The following is a 19,085-nucleotide window of genomic DNA, read 5'->3' on the forward strand; positions in this document are numbered from 1 at the left end:
CCTATAGCAAAATACAAATTTCTCTATTTACATATTTTTAAGTATTAATAAAATGAAATAAAGATAACAGAATTAATTTTTACATGATTAATAAAGAAGTCTTTGAGTTTTGAGATACTGCTAGTTGTGATTTTTCTTTGGTGGAGGTGGTGTTCAAAGTCTGCATTAGAAATATGATCTCAAAGTGGGATGGGGAAGTAAGAGATAAAAGTGTAAGAACTGAGTAAGGAGAAAGGAGTGTGATCCCAGACTTGGAAATCCAATAGGATATAGATTTTTTAGGCTTAGTGATAGACCAAGGAATGGGTGAAATAGCAGAACTATGAAACAGAATCTGAAGACAGGACTAAGAAAAACAAGTACAGTTCCACTAAATTTGACCAAGGTTCAAGATATGTATGGCTACACTGGAAAAATATAAACCATTCTTTTTTGTGTCTGTGTGCCAATAAAACTTCATCCTTTTTTCTTTTTTCCCCAGAAACCTTTTATTTAAGGTATACAAACTTCAAGCATTTCCTAAATACTACTTTAAACATTCTTCCCTTCATACCCTCCCTCCCAGCTGCACTCCCACTCTTCTCCTCCCGCTCCTATTCCCATTCGTATGTTTTACTAAGATCAATTTTCAATGGATTTCATAAACATGAAATTAACTCTACACTAAGTAAAGAGGACAACAAATAGTATGAAAAAATAAACCTGTCCCTCAACAGTTGAGACAAGGGCTGTTCAAAATCATTGCATCTCGAAGTGTCTATTTACATCTATAGATGACCTTTAGGTGCTCTATTTGTTACCACAGATCAGAAAGAACCTATGTTAGTTGTCCTTTTGAGTCTTGCTTATTTCACTAAGTATAATGTTTCCCAATTACATCCATTTTGTTGCGAATGAAAGGACCTTATTTATTTATTTTTGATAGGCAGAGTTAGCCAGTGAGAGAGACAGAGAGAAAGGTCTTCCTTCCGTTGGTTCACCCCCCAAAATGGCCGCTATGGCCAGTGTGCTGTGGACGGCTCGCCGCAACAATCTGAAGCCAGGAGCCAGGTGCTTCCTCCTGGTCTCCCATGCGGGTGCAGGGCCCAAGCACTTGGGCCATCCTCCACTGCCTTCCCAGGCCACAGCTGAGAGCTGGACTGGAAGAGGAACCGCCGGGAAAGAATTCGGTGCTCCAACCGGGACTAGAAACTGGGATGCCGGTGCCGCAGGCAGAGGATTAATCTAGTGAGCTGTGGCGCCAGCCAGGACCTTAATTTTTAACCACTGTGTAGTATTCTATGCTATACATATCCCATAATTTCTTCATCCAGTCTTCTGTTGAGGGCATTTGGGTTGATTCCATATCTTAGCTGTTGTGAATTGAGCTGCAATAAACATAGAAGTACAGATAATACTTTCCTATGCTGATTTCATTTTCCTTGGGTAAATTCCAAGGAGTAGGATGTCTGGGTCATATGGTAGGGCTACATTCAGATTTCTGAGGTATCTCCATACTGTCTTCCATAATGACGGCACCAGTTTACATTCCCACCAACAGTGGATTAGGATACCATTTTCCCCACATCTTTGCCAGCATTTATTTTTTGTTGATTTCTGTACAAAAGACATTTTAATGCGGTGAGGTGAAACCTCACTGTGGTTTTGGTTTTCATTTCCCTGATGGCTAGTGAACCTGAGCATTTTTTCATGTGTCTGTTGGCCCGTTGGGTTTCCTCTTCAGAAAAATGTCTGTTGAAGTCCTTTGCTCATTTCTTAACTGGTTGTTGTGTTGTTGTTGAGTTTCTTGAGTTCTTTATTTATTCTGGATTTAATCCTTTCTTTATCAGGTGCCTACTTTGCAAATAATTTCTCCCATTCTGTTGGTGGCCTCTTCACTTCGCTGAGTGTTTCTTTTGCAGTGTAGAAGCTTCTCAATTTGATGTAGTCCCATTTGTCAATCTTGGGTCTGACTGCCTGTGTCTCTGGAGTCTTCCCCAAGAACTCTTTTCCTATGCCTACATCTGGCAGGGTTTCCCCCATGTTTTCTAACAATTCGATGGGATCAGGTTGTAGATTATCTATTGGATTCATTTTGAGTGGATGTTTGTGTAAGGTGTAAAGTAGGGGTCTTGCTTCATACTTTTGCATGCACAGATCCACTTTTCCTAGCCCCACTTGTTGAAGACACTATCCATTCTTCAGGATTGATTCTAGCTCCTTTTTCACATATAAGTTGGTTGTAGAGGTGTGGGTGGATTTCTGCAGTTTCTATTCTGTTCCATTGGTCTATCCACCTGATTTGGTTCCAGTACCAGGCTGTTTGGATTGTTACTCCCCTGTAGTGTGTCTTCAAATTTGGTATTGTGATGCCTTCGGCTTTGTTTTTGTTGCTTAAGATGTTTCTGATATCCAGGGTCTCCTGTGTTTCCCCTCCAGGCCATAGTAGAGAGCTGGATTGGAAGAGGAGCAGCTGGGACCAGAACCAGTGCCCATATGGGATGATGGCATTGCAGGCAGAGGATTAACCCACCATGCCACAGTGCTGGACCCAATAACGTTTTAATAATATGAATTCCCTATGAGCTTTTTGAAGACACCTCATATGCATAGCTTTCAAATATTTTGCATCACAGTAAGCTTATCTTTCCATTCCAGTTTTCCATGAATTTTTGAAGTACTACTGCCTTCTTTTGAATTCTGTAACATTTTGTTTTTCAACATTTTCATCTTTTTGTCTTTCCACAACTACTTAGATCTTCCTCCATAGAAACGCCATGGAATAAATAACCCTTTTTCATGTATGAATTATCGCTGATACAGCTATAACCACTCTTAGGGGGTCTTTCTGACCTGGGGTCAGAGGGCAGGCTTGATAGGACAGAAAATGACCTTGAACACCAGCTGGACTAGGTTATGTGTAGACTCTAGGCAATGGCAGGATCTCTAGGAGCCTCACTTTCCTCACTTGTGAAATGAGAGTGTTAGAAGTTCTCCAGAGACCTCCTGGTTCTACAATGCTTCCCCTCCAGGAAGTCCTTAGGAGTCAAACCTGGGGGGCAGGCTCAAGGGAAAGACAGGGCAGGGAGAAGGTGGCTTCCAGTCTAGGCAATGATGACTGTTTTGAATCGGCCCCACACCTGCACAAAATTCCACAATAAACAAAGTGTATCATGACGGTAGAAAACTGCTCTGGCACTTACAGCCTGGCATGAACTGTTTCCTTCATGGTGACTGAGGGAATACTGGTGTTAAACTCTTTCTGGTATCAATAATGCCAAGATAATAATACAACTTCAACAATCTCATCTATTTCCCACCTGTCTCTTGTTTCCAACAGAAAATTTCCAAAATCCATCCCTACTTAGGACTGTAAATTCCCTGCAGCTCTCTATTCCCACGGTAGGCACTGCGGCTTCCCTACCAGGAAGCATCTGCAACTTCTCCAGGGTATCTGCTCCAACTGTCAGTTTGACTTGGCTACTGCCATCAGCTGCTGGCACCTCTTTCCAGCCACTCATGGGTACTACCTACATTTTACCAACCTTTTAATACAACTATGTATCTGGAGTTACTCGCCAGAGCCTGATCTCCACTTCTGCTGCCTCCTACCCCGGTATTTCTGAATGGAATATCACAGGACGCACTGCAAAGAAGTCTTTGTCACACAGGGACTTTTGTATAACTATCAGTGACAATGAGACAGGTGTTTCTTCCATGTGTATGACAGCCCAATATGACAATACTTCAGGTATCAATAATATGGTCCCTTTTTCCCCATTACTTGTGCAGGAACCATCATTTCAGATCTTAGATCAGGGACACAGCCTGTCACTTCCAACCAGGAAGGAATCCAGATCTATTACTACAGTCACAGGACAGTAGGGCCTCTGTAGTCCAGAAAATGACACCCCTCCCTGCAATCCTATGTCTCTTCCTGTGACATACTGTGACATACACAGGAAGTGTGGCTTCTGCCCCTCACCAAGATTCGGTGATGGGTATAAAGGAGATTTAGCCCACAAATGTCCTGCCTCCAGCCTTGTCCTCTGGAATCTACGGCTCTGTGCCTACACAACCCATGACAGGAACGAATATTCAAGGTGAGAGCAAATAAAATGGCCGCAAAGGACTAAGATCAAAAGCAGATCACATCTGCAGCTGACAGTTGTAGGTCTTCAACCACTACCCTTGCTCAGTGCTCTCCACTTGCAAACTCTATCTAGGAACACCTAATACAGATGGAAGTCTATGCCACATGTAAGAGAAGTCCAAGAACATACTAGCAATCAGTCTTCCTAAACCAGACATCACTTCCCGTTCTCCCTTGCTTTAGTCTCTTCATAAGGCACTCTAGAGTTCTATAATGGTAGTTAGAGCTTTAGTTTACTTAATTGACACCAGGATTTCTGATCATATGTTCAGAGACCCTGTCCAAAAAAACTGGCCCAGCATCTGTCCTTGCTCATATAGTTCATGAAGAAGAGCTGCACCCACTCCTAGTCCATGGGTGAGGTTTTCATATTCTCTCTGGGAAGGGACAGAAATGAAAAGACCCCATATATTGGCCGGCGCTGCGGCTCACTAGGCTAATCCTCCACCTTGCGGCGCCGGCACACCGGGTTCTAGTCCCAGTCGGGGCACCGATCCTGTCCCGGTTGCCCCTCTTCCAGGCCAGCTCTCTGCTGTGGCCAGGGAGTGCAGTGGAGGATGGCCCAAGTCCTTGGGCCCTGCACCCCATGGGAGACCAGGAGAAGCACCGGGCTCCTGCCATCGGATGAGCGCGGTGCGCTGGCCACAGCGCGCCTACCGCGGTGGCCATTGGAGGGTGAACCAACAGCAAAAGGAAGACCTTTCTCTCTCTCTCTCTCACTGTCCACTCTGCCTGTCAAAAAGAAAAAAAGAAAAAAAAAGAAAAAACCCTATATGAGAATGCTAGACTCTAAAACATTTCATGTTTTTCTTTTTATTTGACGTAACAGCTCCATGAAGAATAAAAAGAATCTAGAATAGTCACTGCCTAACTCTCTGTTCATGGTCCGAGGGAGAGCTAGCTAGTTGAAGTGCATGGTTCCCATAAAAGGGGCCTGATGCTGCACTGATGTGTAACACAGCTGCTGGCTTACCACAGACTGACTTCTTCCTTGATTCCTTTGCAGTGATGGAAATTCCCTGGGGATGGAGACTTCTCTGGGATTGCAACCTCCAAGCCGGACACTTTGTCTGCCAAAAACTGCAGAATTTCCCAAGTCCTGCAGTAGCAGAAACATCCGGATACTTGACAGTGACTCACCAACTGACCTAGGAGATATTTCAATCACAGCTCCAGTGCAAAGTCCTCTTAGTTTCTGGGCAGTGCCCCAAGAACCGAATCAGGAGCAAAAGGGGAGTACTCATTTGGGGGAGATTAAAACCAAACTTTCAAAGTCGCTGGGTGCCTTCCAGGACCCAGCAGAAAACCAAGACAATCCACTATTCCCTTGGAAATCCCTGATATTCATCATCTTCTGGCTTGCACTGACGCTGTTACAGGTGAATAGGGGCAGCCTGGTCCTACAAATGTCAATCTGGATAAGAATAACTTCAGTCATGAGGATCAAGGGTTACTAGAAGATGCACCTGAGGACAGCAGTGGCTTTGCAGACATTACTACACTGCACAGGACAAGACTAGAACCAGAGAAAACAACTCTACGAAAGCTCAAGAGAGCAAGCAGTCAGGGAGCAAAGTCAAGGCCGAAAATAAACCATCCGTCCCCAAGACTAAGAGGAAGAGAAATCCGCCTGAGCTTACCCAAAATATCTTTAAAAAAAAACACCCATGGCTGTCTCGTTATGCACATGCTAGAGTCTGTGCAGGTTTTCCATGCGCTGGGGAAGAAGAGCGATAAGAAAACTGGCCTCTCGTCCTACCGGAACCTGGGAAATCCAAGCAACATCAAAGACCGCTGTGCATCCTCAGCTCTCACACCATTGCTGAAAACCCCACAGCAGGGTACAGGTCCTGAAAAAGCACAAGTCAGTGCCCAGAAACTGGATGGTGAAGCTGACAAAGGGTGCGCATCTCCATCCGTGTATGACCTGCCACCACCTGGAAAGGTGAAGTTGATACCTCTGCCGTTCCCCAATGTCAGTAAGCCTCAACCTCGACCTGTTCCTCGGAGGCCACAGTCTCTTGCCTCACACAGGCCCACTCTGGGGAACCCTACCCGGCCTGCTCCTACTAATCAGGCTCAACCTACTACAGTCAACCCACCCCAACCAGCTCCTGCCAACACAGCTTCCATGGATCCTGCCAGACCAGCTCGGCCAACTTCAACTCGACCCGGTTGGATGCACCCTGCCCGGCCTAGTATCCCTCCATCTGCTGACTCTAGGCCTGCACCTAACAAAACATCATCTTACACTTCTCTCAAGTGGGAGCCTGTTTCTGCTGCTGTGGCCAAGCTCCAGTCACCACCCAACCCTCAAAACCCATTTCTAATCCAAGATTTCAGCCGCCAACCAATTCCATGGAGGAAACCTGATATTCTTGGGCCTGTAGTGTCAAATCCCATCACAGAAGAACAGAGGCCAGAGCGAGAGGCTATGAAGAGGCGGGCTCAACAGCAGCGTGAGAATGCTGCCAAATACACCTCTATGGGGAAACTGCAGTTTTTCATCGAGAGGGAAAAGGAGATGGTCTCTCTCTCGATACTACGGCTATGGATTGTAAGAATGGCTAAGATTGCTGGCACCACTTTGTTCTTCCACATATACAGATAAATACAAATATTTATATTTATTGATATAGTTAATGCATTAATAAAATGAAATAAAGAAATGTCATAGAAATGATAGATGAATAACAAATAATCCTTTATATTATGTGTTTTGTTTTGTTTTGGTGGTAGTGGGGCTATGTCTGCATTAGAAAAATGAAATGAAGGGCCAGTGCTGTGGTGTAGCAGGTAAAACCACTGCCTGCAGCACCAGCATCCCATATGGATGCCGGTTTGAGACCCGTCTGTTCCACTTCTGATCCAGCTCTCTGCTATGGCCTGGGAAAGCAGCAGAAGATGGCCCAACTTCTTGGACCCCTGCACTCTCGTGGGAGACGGGGAAAAACTCCTGACTCCTGGCTTCGGTTCAGCCCAACCTCCATCCAGCGCGGTCATTTGAGAAGTCTATCAGCGCTTGGAAGATCTCTGTCTCGCTCTCTCTCTATCTCGCTCTCTCTCTCTCTCGCTCTCACTCTCACTCTCAGTCTGTCCCTGCCTTTCTCTATCTATGCCTTTCAAATAAATAAATCTTTTAAAAATTTTAAATAAAAAAAGAATGAAATTAAATGAATGTTGGATTGGAGAATAGGAGACAAAAGGATAACAATTGAAAAAGTAGGAAAGAGTGTGGACCCAGACTAGGGAAGCCAAAAAGAGAAGGATATTATGGGCTTAGTAAGAGACTCAGAAACGGGGGAAATGAGAGAAGACAAGTAATCTGTGCTTAGGACTGGAAAAAAAAAGGGGGGGGGGAATTTAACACCAGTAGAAAATGACTCTGGCTAGACCAGAAGAAATATAAACAGGGCCTGGAGCTGTGGCGTAGTGGGTTAAGCCACCACCTGCAGCACCAGCATCCTATATGGGTACCAGTTCACGTTCCAACTGCTAAACTTCCCATACAGCTCCCTGCTAATGTGCCTGGGAAAGCAATGGAAGGTGACCCAAGTACTTGGGCCCCTACACCCAGGTGGGAGACCTGGGAGAAACTTCTGGCTCCTGACTTCTGATTGGCCCACTCTAGCTGTTGTGGCCATCTGGGGAGTGAACCAGAAGATGGAAGATCTCCTTCTGTCTGTCTGTCTGTCTCTGTCTCTCTCTCTCTCTGTAACTCAGCCTTTCAAAGAAATAAACAAATCTTTAAAAAATACTGTAAACAGATCTCTTGTAAATGCTGGCCTTTGTGTCATAAGCTACAAGAGCAGTAATTTAGAAATTAAGATTCAGGACACATCTCCAACTTCTTTGATTATCACAGCATCACAGCAGTGAAAGGTGAGCTCAAACACAGAGGAATGGTCCCAAGGAGTGGTTGGGGCTCACAGGTATCCCACCAGCAGCTGATCCCTGGGGCTGAGGGACAGCAGCAGAAGCCCACCCAGGACAGGCCCTGGATGTAAGCCAACATCTACTCAACACCTGTGTGCCAGGCCAGCACGATGCCCTACCTCAGTTTACCTTCACAACGACACAAGGCCAGCATCAGTATCCACCGCACTTTTACGACGAGGGACAGCAATGGGCTGGGTCACCCTGCATGCCAGGAGCACGGCCTTGGGGGCATTAGAGTCCTCAGGGTTTGCAAGTACCTGTAGGCAGTCGACGGGACTTTTAGCGAACAGCAACCCAATCGGACGACATCAGACTCCCAGAGGGGCTAAACGTTTAGGTGAGGAGCCTGCTGGGGCTTTCTCCTGCAACTTGGCCGTGTGTCTCCAATTGCCCCATCACCATTAACTGTGGCATTTGAGGGTTGGGGCAGCCATTTCCACAGGGTGAGAGCGCATGAGCACCAGGTTGCCCACAACCGCATCACAGGTCCACAAGAATGAAGCATTTTGGGTGTGGCCTCCAGGAACCAATGGGAGAGGGGGGCAATGCTGAGGGGGCAGGAACAAAACGGGGTGGGGAACATTGGGATCGTACTCTGGCAAAATTAATAATTCACGTTATTAAAATTATCTTTGGAGGCTGATTAACAGAACAACATTCACCACTTAAAAGTGTGTGATTCCTGGCACTGGGTATATTCATGGATGTACAACCATCATCGCCGTCTATACCATAACATTCTTTTTAAGATTTACTTATTTACTTGAAAGTCAGAGTTACACAGAGAGAGAAGGAGAGGCAGAGGAAAGAGAGAGAGAGAGACAGAGAGAGACAGAGAGACAGAGACAGAGAGAGACAGAAAGAGAGAGGGTTTTCTATCTGCTGGTTCACTTCCCAGTTGGCTGCAACGGCTGGAGCTGTGCCAATATGAAGCCAAGAACTTCTTCCAGGTCTCCCCCATGGGTGCAGGGGCCCAGGGACTTGGGCCATCTTCTACTATTTTCCCAGGCCATAGCATTGAGCTGGATTGGAAGTGGAGCAGCCGGTTCTCAATCCAGCGCCCACATGGGATGCTGGCAATGGTAGCTTTACCCGATATGCAACAGCGCCGGCCCCTAATCCATAACATTTTGAGCTCTGAAAAAAGAAACTCTCCACTCATTAGTAGTCACTCCCCATGCCCTCCCCTCTCTGGCCCTATCCAATTTCTATGGGTTTGCCTTTCTAGATAGTTCATATAGATAGAACTGTACAATGTATGGCCTTTGGTATTGAATTCCCTTGCTTAGCATAATGATTTCAAGAATTGTTTATGCTATATTTTGTATACTGCATTTCTTTCCATGTTTGCACAAATTCTATTGCAGAAACTTGAAAAATTGTGTGTGTATGTGTGTGTGTGTGTGTGTATAATTAGTCAGCCTATGGCACTGTGGGTTAAGCTGCTGCCTACAGTGCCAGCATACGATATCCAAGTGCCAGTTAGAGTTCTCTGTGTTCCACTTGCTATCCAGCTCCCTGCTAATGCACCTGGAAAAGCAACAGAGGCCTAAGTGCTGGGGTCCCTTCTACCCATGTAGTAGTCTGCTCCAGACATGGCTGTTGCAGCCACTTGGGGTGTGAACCAGAGAATCTAAGATATCTTGCTGTCTTTGTTTTCTCTTCAATCTTCCTCATCACAGCTCCTTTCAAATAAATAATACTTAAAATCAGATACGGGGTGCCAGATGCTGTCCCGGTTGCTCCTCTTCCAGGCCAGCTCTCTGCTGTGGCCCGGGAGTGCAGTGGGGAATGGCCCAAGTCCTTGGGCCCTGCACCCCATGGGAGACCAGGAGAAGCACCTGGCTCCTGGCTTCGGATCAGCGCCGTGCACCGATGGCAGCGTGCAGGCAGCGGCGGTCATTCGATGGTGACCCAACAGCAAAAGGAAGACCTTTCTCTCTCTCTCACTGTCCACTCTGCCTGTCAAAAAAAAAAAAAAAGATAAAACCGTGATGTGTCTTACAACGGTGATTTCCTTAAAAATAAGCCAAGGGGATGGGGCCAGCGCTGTGGCCCAGAGGGTTAACACCCAGGCCTGAAGCACCGGCATCCCATATGGGTACCGGTTCTAGTCCTAGCTGCTCCTCTTCCCATCCAGCTCTCTGCTAAGGCCTGGGAAAGCAGTAGAAGATGCCCCAAGTCCTTTGTCCCCTGCACCCCTGTGGGAGACCCAGAAGAGGCTCCTGGCTCCTGGCTTCAGATCGGCACAGCTTGGTGGATGTAGCCGATCTGTACCAATCTGTTTCTTACAAAAACCACAAAAGATGCACAGATACCTCTTGTCTCCTGTCCCCTCACTTTGTGCCCTATTCTTCATTAATGTCTTCTTTCTTTAACTAGTCTCCTCTTCATTTTGTCTGCCCTTGCACTGAAACATAGCAGACAGAGAGAACCCTAGAGGTCCAAGATTCTATAGTGGCTGTTTATAAGGGGCAGGAGGTTACAGTAACTGTCACACTGCATTAGCTGATTTGAGAAAAGTTATGCTAAATGCCTCTCAGATACAAAGGAACAGAATGCCAGCATGCCTTCATGGCTCAAGGAACCAGAGGCAGCAAACCATAGGCAAAAAATCACTACCTTTAGCTAGGAGAAGGCAGGCTGGCAGTCACCGTTCTCTAGTACTTGTTTCCAAAAGACCCCTGCTTCTGCAAGTTGACAACACGTAACATTTGTAAATGTAGGACCACAAGTAGAAGTCTTGTTCCAGACACAATGGCTAAGACGAAAGGGAGAAGGAAAGATGCAAGTCCAACTTGGCCCATCTAAGCCCAAACAACTTAGGACTCACGGAGAAGAAACCACAGGGAACAGCCTTGGACCACATCATCTCTACAAGGCACACTCAGTGAACTTCACTCCACTCTTCAACCACGTTGCAAAGGAACTCTGGTTCAATCCTTTAGTCTTTAAAAGCTGCAGGGAGTTCACTAATCAGATCAACTAGATCCTTTCAGAAGCACCATAACCACTCAATCTGGACTTCCCTTCCCTCCTCTCCAACCCAGGAATCTGTACAAATGGGTATGATACTAAGTACAATACACAGAATGTAAGCATTGATTGATTACATTAATGAACACGTATGAGAAACATTGAGAAGATTTCCCAGTTAACAGCTGGTTGGCTGGGGAAGTCTGTCTTTACAGGATTTCACCATCCCAGAGTTCAACTGCCATAGCTCTGCTAAAGATGCCGCTACAGCTGTCCACCATTCCCTCCACCCAATCTCCTCACTGGGAACCCTGACCTTCCTATTGGCTACCTCAGACCTTTAAACTGCCTGTTTTTGACATCATTCTCCCACCAAACCTGCTACCACCTGGTGGAATCTTGGGGTTTCCATGGAGCTGTCTGTAAACAAATTTGGAACATCGCAAGTGACCAGTAGCCAGTGACCTCCATACTGGACACATGTGCTTGCTGGCACCAGCCAGCCAGTTATCCTCTGTATCGTCTCTTCAACCTTCATATCTACCGTTGATATTTCCTCTTCTCTGACCATGTCAGGTAAGGAAAGAAACCTTTAAAAGTTCCTCACTAGAAGGTTTTTCCATGTAAACTTAGTAATACAGTCCAGACAGCTTGGAGCAATGGGATTATTAAGTACTGGACTAGAAATGTGGAGACTCAATTTTGAGTTGGCTTTACCAGTTACTGGCTATGTGACTTTGGACGAATCACAACTCTCCCAAAAAACCTGTTTCCTCATTTGCTAGATCAGGGTAGTAATTAATTCTCTCAAATCACTCTCTTTCCATTTATTTTTACTTGAAAGATAGAATTAGACAGTGAGAGACAGAGAGGAAAGGTCTACCTTCCATTGGTTCACTCTCCAAAGGACTGCTGTGGCCAGTGCTACACCGATCTGAAGCCAGGAGTCAGGTGCTTCCTCCTGGTCTCCCATGCGGGTGCAGGAGCCTAAGTGCTTGGAAAATCCTCCTCTAGTCCCAGAGCAACTGGGACTAGAACCCGGCACCCATATGTGATGCCGACGCTGCAGGTAGAGGATTAACCAAGTGAGCCACAGCACTGGCCCACTCACACTCTGTTCTAATATTGAAATTTAAAGGGTATACACACAGAAAATGAAACCAGAGACTCACTTGAGAGTGCTTGTTTCAGCAGAAGTAGTGGAAAAAACATCCAGGACACACAGAAAACTAACTATATATGCTAAGATTTTTCAGCTCTACTAGTCTCCCTCCAAAAACATTTCAACTTTAGTATTTCAAATTGAGTTCTGTTCAAAATGCAATATTCACATATTTTGGGGTTTTTCTATTTAATATAGATTAAAAACAGAAAATAGGGAGAGAGGATAGAGATGCCTGGCCTGTACATAGGCAGATATTCTAGGAAAAGGAACTTTGAGACAACAGGTGTTGAGAAGAGGGAGGAAAGACAAAAATGACGACAAGGAAATTTTAAGAATTATAGTGATGAGCAGCATAGAGTATTTCTCAAGGAAAGAAGAGACGTTTTGGCATGGAATGTTGAGGAGGATATAAGATTTTAAAGTAATGAGCATAGGGTGGAATTTCCTCAGAGCAGTGCAAATTCTTACATTAATGTACCAGAAAGGAAACCAAGGCTAGCATAGGGTACCCCTGGGAAAGCAGCTTTTCAGAAAGTCATACTCAGCTGTTTGGCTTTCGTTTTTTTCCCATGCCTCTTTGAACATGGAAGACACCTGACAGCTTTGAAAAGGAAAATTAGAAATGTATACTAGGAGTGATGCTTCCTCCAAACACGGAACTTGACTAAAGGTAGTTAACTTGGAGACTGGGGGAAATGGGATTTTCCGTGTTCTTGTTCATTCCGATTTTTAAACTGTTGTCTATTTCTATTATCAAAAACATTTTTTAAATGATATATCCTCCTCTGCAGCAGAAGGGCAAATTCTCTATCTGCAACAGGAGAACAAATTCCCCAGATGTGACACATTTCAAGTCAAGGCTGTCTGTCATCTTTATAATTATTTTCCTCCAAAAACAGAGTACCTGTGGATTAACCGTCATTCACTGTTGTTAGAGCTAAGCAAAAAGTGAAATACCGACCTAAAAACAAAAGGAACAGGTTGAGCCCCACAGCTCTGATTCCATATTTCTCTAAAACTATTATTTGGTAGTTACGGTGTTTTCTAAGCTTTGGGGATGACATTGTCCTATAGGTTGAAGACGATAAGGATCTAGGTTTCGAGCATAAATATAAACATGTTCATGATACCGTCAGTGTTCTTGTCTGGTGTTTATATGGCTGTAGTTATTGACATTTCTATTTCTATAAGATTGATATCTGTTACATGCTGGAGACTATTCAGAGTAATATGAATGAGCATAATAAAGGAATCTATTTACACTCAGTTTTTGGCTACCTGTTTTGGACTTGTTTTGATGAAGTATTTGTTCACATAAGTTATGGGTACTTAAACACATCACTGCATCCTGCTGCTCGTTATACACTTTTTCATTGATATGTTTTCTCTGTATGTGCTGGTTAGAAAGTCATTCAAAAGTCACCTAAAGTGGGATATTTTTGTTAAATAGTATTCACTAAAAATAGAGAAGACAATATTCACTTGCATACTATTGCAGGTTTGATGACAGAACCATGTGGTAATCTACTCTTCCTAGCTGTTTGTCATATATTCCAATTTTCATTGATATCTACATATGAGGGCACGTCAAATAGATCCTGTAAACACTAAGTTACTATGGTGTCAGAAATATTTAAGGCCGGCGCCATGGCTTAACAGGCTAATCCTCCGCCTTGCGGCGCTGGCACACCGGGTCCTAGTCCCACTTGGGGCGCCGGATTCTATCCCGGTTGCCCCTCTTCCAGGCCAGCTCTCTGCTGTGGCCCAGGAAGGCAGTGGAGGATGGCCCAAGTCCTTGGGCCCTGCACCCGCATGGGAGACCAGGAGAAGTACCTGGCTCCTGGCTTCAGATCAGCGAGATGTGCCAGCCACAGCGGCCATTGGAGGGGGAACCAACGGCAAAAAGGAACACCTTTCTCTCTCTCTCTTACTATCCACTCTGCCTGTCAAAAAAAAAAAAAAAGAAATATTTAACATCCATACATAGTTTCTTAATGGCATACATTACCATGAGCTTTTTCAAGACCCTTCATATGCATAGATTTCAAAATATTTTGCACCAAACTAACCTTATCTTTTCCTCTCACTTGCCATGCACTTTTTGAAATATCCTTATATTCTTTTCAGTTCTGTCATATTATATATATTTCAGGAATTTCATCTGTCCTTCCAGAACTTACTATATCTTCATCAACATAAATCACATTAAAAATTGCATTTTTTTCATGTATTCATTATCAATGTTATGACTATAATCACTCTTAGAGGGTCTTTCTGAACTGGGGTCAGAGGGCAGGCTTGAAGAGGATAGAGAATGACCCTTGAACACCAGCTGGACTAGGTTATCTGTGGACTCTAGGCAATGGCAGGTGCCCTACACAAACAAAACAATGCACCAAAGATGACAATGGTCACTACTGTACTGTCTGCAAAGAAACTACTCTTCAAAGGACCCAAAAATGCCTGCATTCCAAATTCCACTTCTCCCAGGCTCAGGTATTTATCTGCAGAGTCCTGAAACGGGAGTTGGTTCTATAACCTGGAAGTAACCCTAACACAATGGGAGAACTCCAGTAAGTCAATCAGATCTCGGGGAGCCTCACTTTCCTCACTGGTAAAATGAGAGTGTTAGAAGTTCTCCAGAGACCTCCTAGTTCAGCAATGCTTCACCTCCAGGAAGTCCTTAAGAGTCCAACCTGGGGGGCAGGCTCAAGGGAAAGACAGGGCAGGGAGAAGCTGGCTTCTAGTCTAGGCAATGATGAATGTCTTGAATCTGCCCCACACCTGTACAACAATCCACAATAAACAAACTGCATCATAAGTGTAGCAAACAGCTCTAGGAGGTAGAACCTATCATGAATGTCTGAATTTCCTGTCTAAGACTATTGGTATGAGATGTTTTCTGATGACAATAATCTTAAGATAACTTTAAGATTTCATCAATCTAATCTATTTTCCCACCTCGCTCTTGTTTCCTACAGAAAATTTCCAAAATCCATCCCTACTTGGGACTGCAAATTCCCTGCAGCTCTCTATTCCCACGCTAGGCACTGTGGCTTCCCTACCAGGAAGCATCTGCGACTTCTCCAGAGTGTCTGCCCCAACTGTCAGTTCGGCTTGGCTACTGCCATCAGCCACTGCCAGCTCTTTCCAGCCACTCATGGGGAGTGCCTACCTTTGCCAACATTCTAACACAACTCTGCTGTCTGGAGTTCCTGGCCAGAGCCAGAGCTCCACTTCTGCTGCCTCCTACTCAGGTATTTCTGAATGGAATATCACAGGACGCACTGCAAAGAAGTCCTCGTCGCTCGAGGACTTCACTGTAACTGTCATTGACCAGGACACTGGTGTTTCTTCCATGGCTATGACAGCCCAATATAACAAAACTTCAGGTGCCAATACCATGGTCCCTCTGTATCCATCACTGAATCAGGGCACAGCAACTCAGATTCCAAATCAGGGAAACTGCCTGTCCCTTCCATATGGAGAAGGAAGCCAGGTCTACTACTATAATCAAGGCACAGCAGGGCATGTGCTCTCTGGAGAACTTGGCCCCTGTCTGCAATCCTACGGCCCTGTGACATACATGGGAAGTGTGGCGTCTGCCCCTCAACCAGAAATGGTGATGGTGCTCAAAAGGATTCAGCCCACAGATGCCCCACCACCAGCCTCGACCTCTGGAATCTACTACAATGTGCCTGCTCAACCCATCACAGGAACAAGTTTCCAAGGTGAGTGCAAACAATTAGGCAGGAAAGGAATAAGGTCAAAAGCACATCAACTCTGCAGCCGAGAGTGGTGGCTCTTCAACCATTACCCTTGCTCAGTGCTCTCCCTTTTGAACTCTCTATAGGAACACTTAATCTAGATGGGAAATTTATGCTACACACAAGAGAAGCCCAAGATCATACTGAGGGATGCTACACTTTCACTTCCTTAGCTGATCAGTCTCCTAAACCATCACATCACTTCCTATTCTCCCTTGCTTAAGTCTCTTTGTAAAGCATTTCAGAGTTCTTAATTTCAGAATGACAGTTTTAGTTTCCTCAAATGACCTCAAGATTTAAGGTCATGTGTTCTGAGATCCGGTCAAAAAAAAAAAATACACACAGGCCCAGAATCTTCCCTTGCTTGCATGAGTCATGAGAAAGAGCTCTGCTTTCTCCTACTTCCTGGTGGGCGGTGCTCCTATTTGCCCAGAAGAGTGGGGAGAAAACAAACATCCAATCTGAGAATGCTAGGTGTTGTGAAACATTTCCTTTAAAAGCACTAGATTTTTCTTTGCTTAATTGACCCAAAGAAGACAAAGCCAAGGAAACGATGATACTAGAGATAAGTAGGTCAAGGACTAACTCTCTGTTGCCTTTGTGCTTAGGAACATCTAGTCATATCCCATGTCCACTGGCTGGAAAGTGCTTAGATTCGGCACTGATAGGTAGTGCGGGTGCCTCAAATACCACAGACTGATTTCTTCCTTGATTCTTTTGCAGTGATGGAAAATTTCCCGGGGATGGAGACTTCTCCCCTGGGATTGCAACCTCTAAGCCAGACATTCTGTCTGCCACAAACGGCAGAATTCCCCAAGTCCTGCAGGAGCAGAAATATCCAGATACTTGACAGTGACTCACCATCTGAGACAGGGGACATTTCAAAGATAGTTCCACTGCAGAGTTCTACTAATCTCTTGGTACTACCTCGAGATCAAAGCCAGGAGAAAACAGACAATATCAATCTGGGTGACATCAAAACCAAGCTTTCCAAGCCCCTGGATGCCTTCCAGGACCCAGCAGAAAACCAAGATCTTCCAGTGCTCCCTTTGGAAGTCCCTGACAGAGATCATCTGCTGGCTTGTGTTGATAACCCTGTTTGCCCACAGAAGCAGCCTGATCCTACAAATGCCATTCTGGGAAATAATCTCAGCCTTGACGATCAAGGGTTACTGGAAGATGGGAGTGAGGCTAGCAATGGCTTTGCAGACATTACCACACTGGTGGAGGAGATCTGCCTTCCCCAGATCTTCAGTTCCTTGGAAGATCTTGACCAACCCAATGGTCCCAAGGCAAGCAATGCCACAGATACTGGAGACATCCAAGGGACTCAGATGCAGGACCCTTCAAGAGACACAAAGGGTCTCTCCGATGGAGTCAGGAAGAAAAAGCGTAAAGCTGCTGAACCGATCAATGGTAACAGCAAGACCAAAATCCAGCCAAAGGTCCCAGAGATCCTGTTAGAGGGAGAAGTGTTCGCAGGCGGTGCTGCAGCCTGTGACAGGGATCCTGTGAATATGCCCAACAAACCAAACATCAAACCTCAGAAAGCTGCATCTCAAAGGTCCAGGAAAACCAAGTGCGATGGGCAAGCAAAGGCCAGAAGAACCAGAGAAAACAACTCTACGAAAGCTCAAGAGAGCAAGCAGTCAGGGAGCAAAGCCAAGGCCGAAAATAAACCATCCGTCCCCAAGACTAAGAGGAAGAGAAATCCGCCTGAGCTTACCCAAGAGAGCTTCAAAAAACCTAGAAGCTGCCTAGGCATGCACATGCTAGAGTCTGTGCAGGTTTTCCATGCGCTGGGGAAGAAGAACGATAAGAAAACTGGCCTCTCGTCCTACCGGAACCTGGGAAATTCAAGCAACATCAAAGACCGCTGTGCATCCTCAGCTCTCACACCATTGCTGAAAACCCCACAGCAGGGTACAGGTCCTGAAAAAGCACAAGTCAGTGCCCAGAAACTGGATGGTGAAGCTGACAAAGGGTGCGCATCTCCATCCGTGTATGACCTGCCACCACCTGGAAAGGTGAAGTTGATACCTCTGCCGTTCCCCAATGTCAGTAAGCCTCAACCTCGACCTGTTCCTCGGAGGCCACAGTCTCTTGCCTCACACAGGCCCACTCTGGGGAACCCTGCCCGGCCTGCTTCTACTAATCAGGCTCAACCTACTACAGTCAAGCCACCCCAACCAGCTCCTGCCAACACAGCTTCCATGGATCCTGCCAGACCAGCTCGGCCAATTTCAACTCGACCCGGTTGGATGCACCCTACCCGGCCTAGTATCCCTCCATCTGCTGACTCTAGGCCTGCACCTAACAAAACATCATCTTACACTGCTGCTGTGGCCGAGCTCCAGTCACCACCCAACCCTCAAAACCCATTTCTAATCCAAGATTTCAGCCGCCAACCAATTCCATGGAGGAAACCTGATATTCTTGGGCCTGTAGTGTCAAATCCCATCACAGAAGAACAGAGGCCAGAGCGAGAGGCTATGAAGAGGCGGGCTCAACAGCAGCGTGAGAATGCTGCTAAATACACCTCTATGGGGAAACTGCAGTTTTTCATCGAGAGGGAAAAGGAGATGGCTATCTCTCGATACTACGGCTATGCAATGTAAGAGCTACTAAGAGAATCACTTGGTTTTTTCACATAGATATATTTATATATTTACCTATAGCAAAATACAAATTTCTCTATTTACATATTTTTAAGTATTAATAAAATGAAATAAAGATAATAGAATTAATTTTTAGATGATTAATAAAAAAGTCTGAGTTGAGATACTGCTAGTTGTGATTTTTCTTTGGTGGAGGTGGTGTTCAAAGTCTGTATTAGAAATATGATCTCAAAGTGGGATGGGGAAGTAAGAGATAAAAGGGTAAGAACTGAGTAAGGAGAAAGGAGTGTGATCCCAGACTTGGAAATCCAATAGGAGAAAGATTTTTTAGGCATAGTGATAGACCAAGGAATGGGTGAAATGGCAGAACTATGAAACAGAATCTGAAGACAGGACTAAGAAAAACAAGTACAGTTCCACTAAATTTGACCAAGGCTCAAGACAATATGGCTACACTGGAAAAACATAAACCATTCTTTTTTTAGTCT

The 19,085-nt window shown here is 45.2% G+C and overlaps 1 protein-coding gene and 1 pseudogene across 1 annotated transcript; both read left to right on the forward strand.

The window, feature by feature from the left end:
- Nucleotides 1-3,152: 3,152 nt before the first annotated feature.
- On the forward strand, nt 3,153-6,693 carry LOC133772363 (uncharacterized protein C2orf78-like; annotated as a pseudogene).
- A 1,485-nt stretch (nt 6,694-8,178) lies between these two features.
- LOC133772364 (uncharacterized protein C2orf78-like) lies at nt 8,179-18,597 on the forward strand. Its single transcript, XM_062208852.1, has 4 exons — nt 8,179-8,330; nt 11,547-11,623; nt 15,194-15,943; nt 16,703-18,597. The coding sequence occupies exons 1-4, from the start codon at nt 8,179-8,181 to the stop codon at nt 18,595-18,597; spliced, it is 2,874 nt and encodes a 957-aa protein (XP_062064836.1).
- The last annotated feature ends 488 nt before the right edge of the window (nt 18,598-19,085 follow it).

This window comes from Lepus europaeus, chromosome 13 (assembly GCF_033115175.1).
Source record: "Lepus europaeus isolate LE1 chromosome 13, mLepTim1.pri, whole genome shotgun sequence".
NCBI classification, from domain to species: Eukaryota; Metazoa; Chordata; class Mammalia; order Lagomorpha; family Leporidae; genus Lepus; species Lepus europaeus.

What these genes read in the sequence shown, in the direction of transcription:
- LOC133772364 (XM_062208852.1), top strand. Translation starts at nt 8,179, where the DNA reads ATGCCCTACCTCAGTTTACCTTCACAACGACACAAGGCCAGCATCAGT. An exon ending in CTCAGGGTTTGCAAGTACCT is followed by an intron (nt 8,331 to 11,546) that starts GTAGGCAGTCGA and finishes TGCTGGCACCAG; the next exon opens with CCAGCCAGTTATCCTCTGTA. An exon ending in CACAGGAACAAGTTTCCAAG is followed by an intron (nt 15,944 to 16,702) that starts GTGAGTGCAAAC and finishes ATTCTTTTGCAG; the next exon opens with TGATGGAAAATTTCCCGGGG.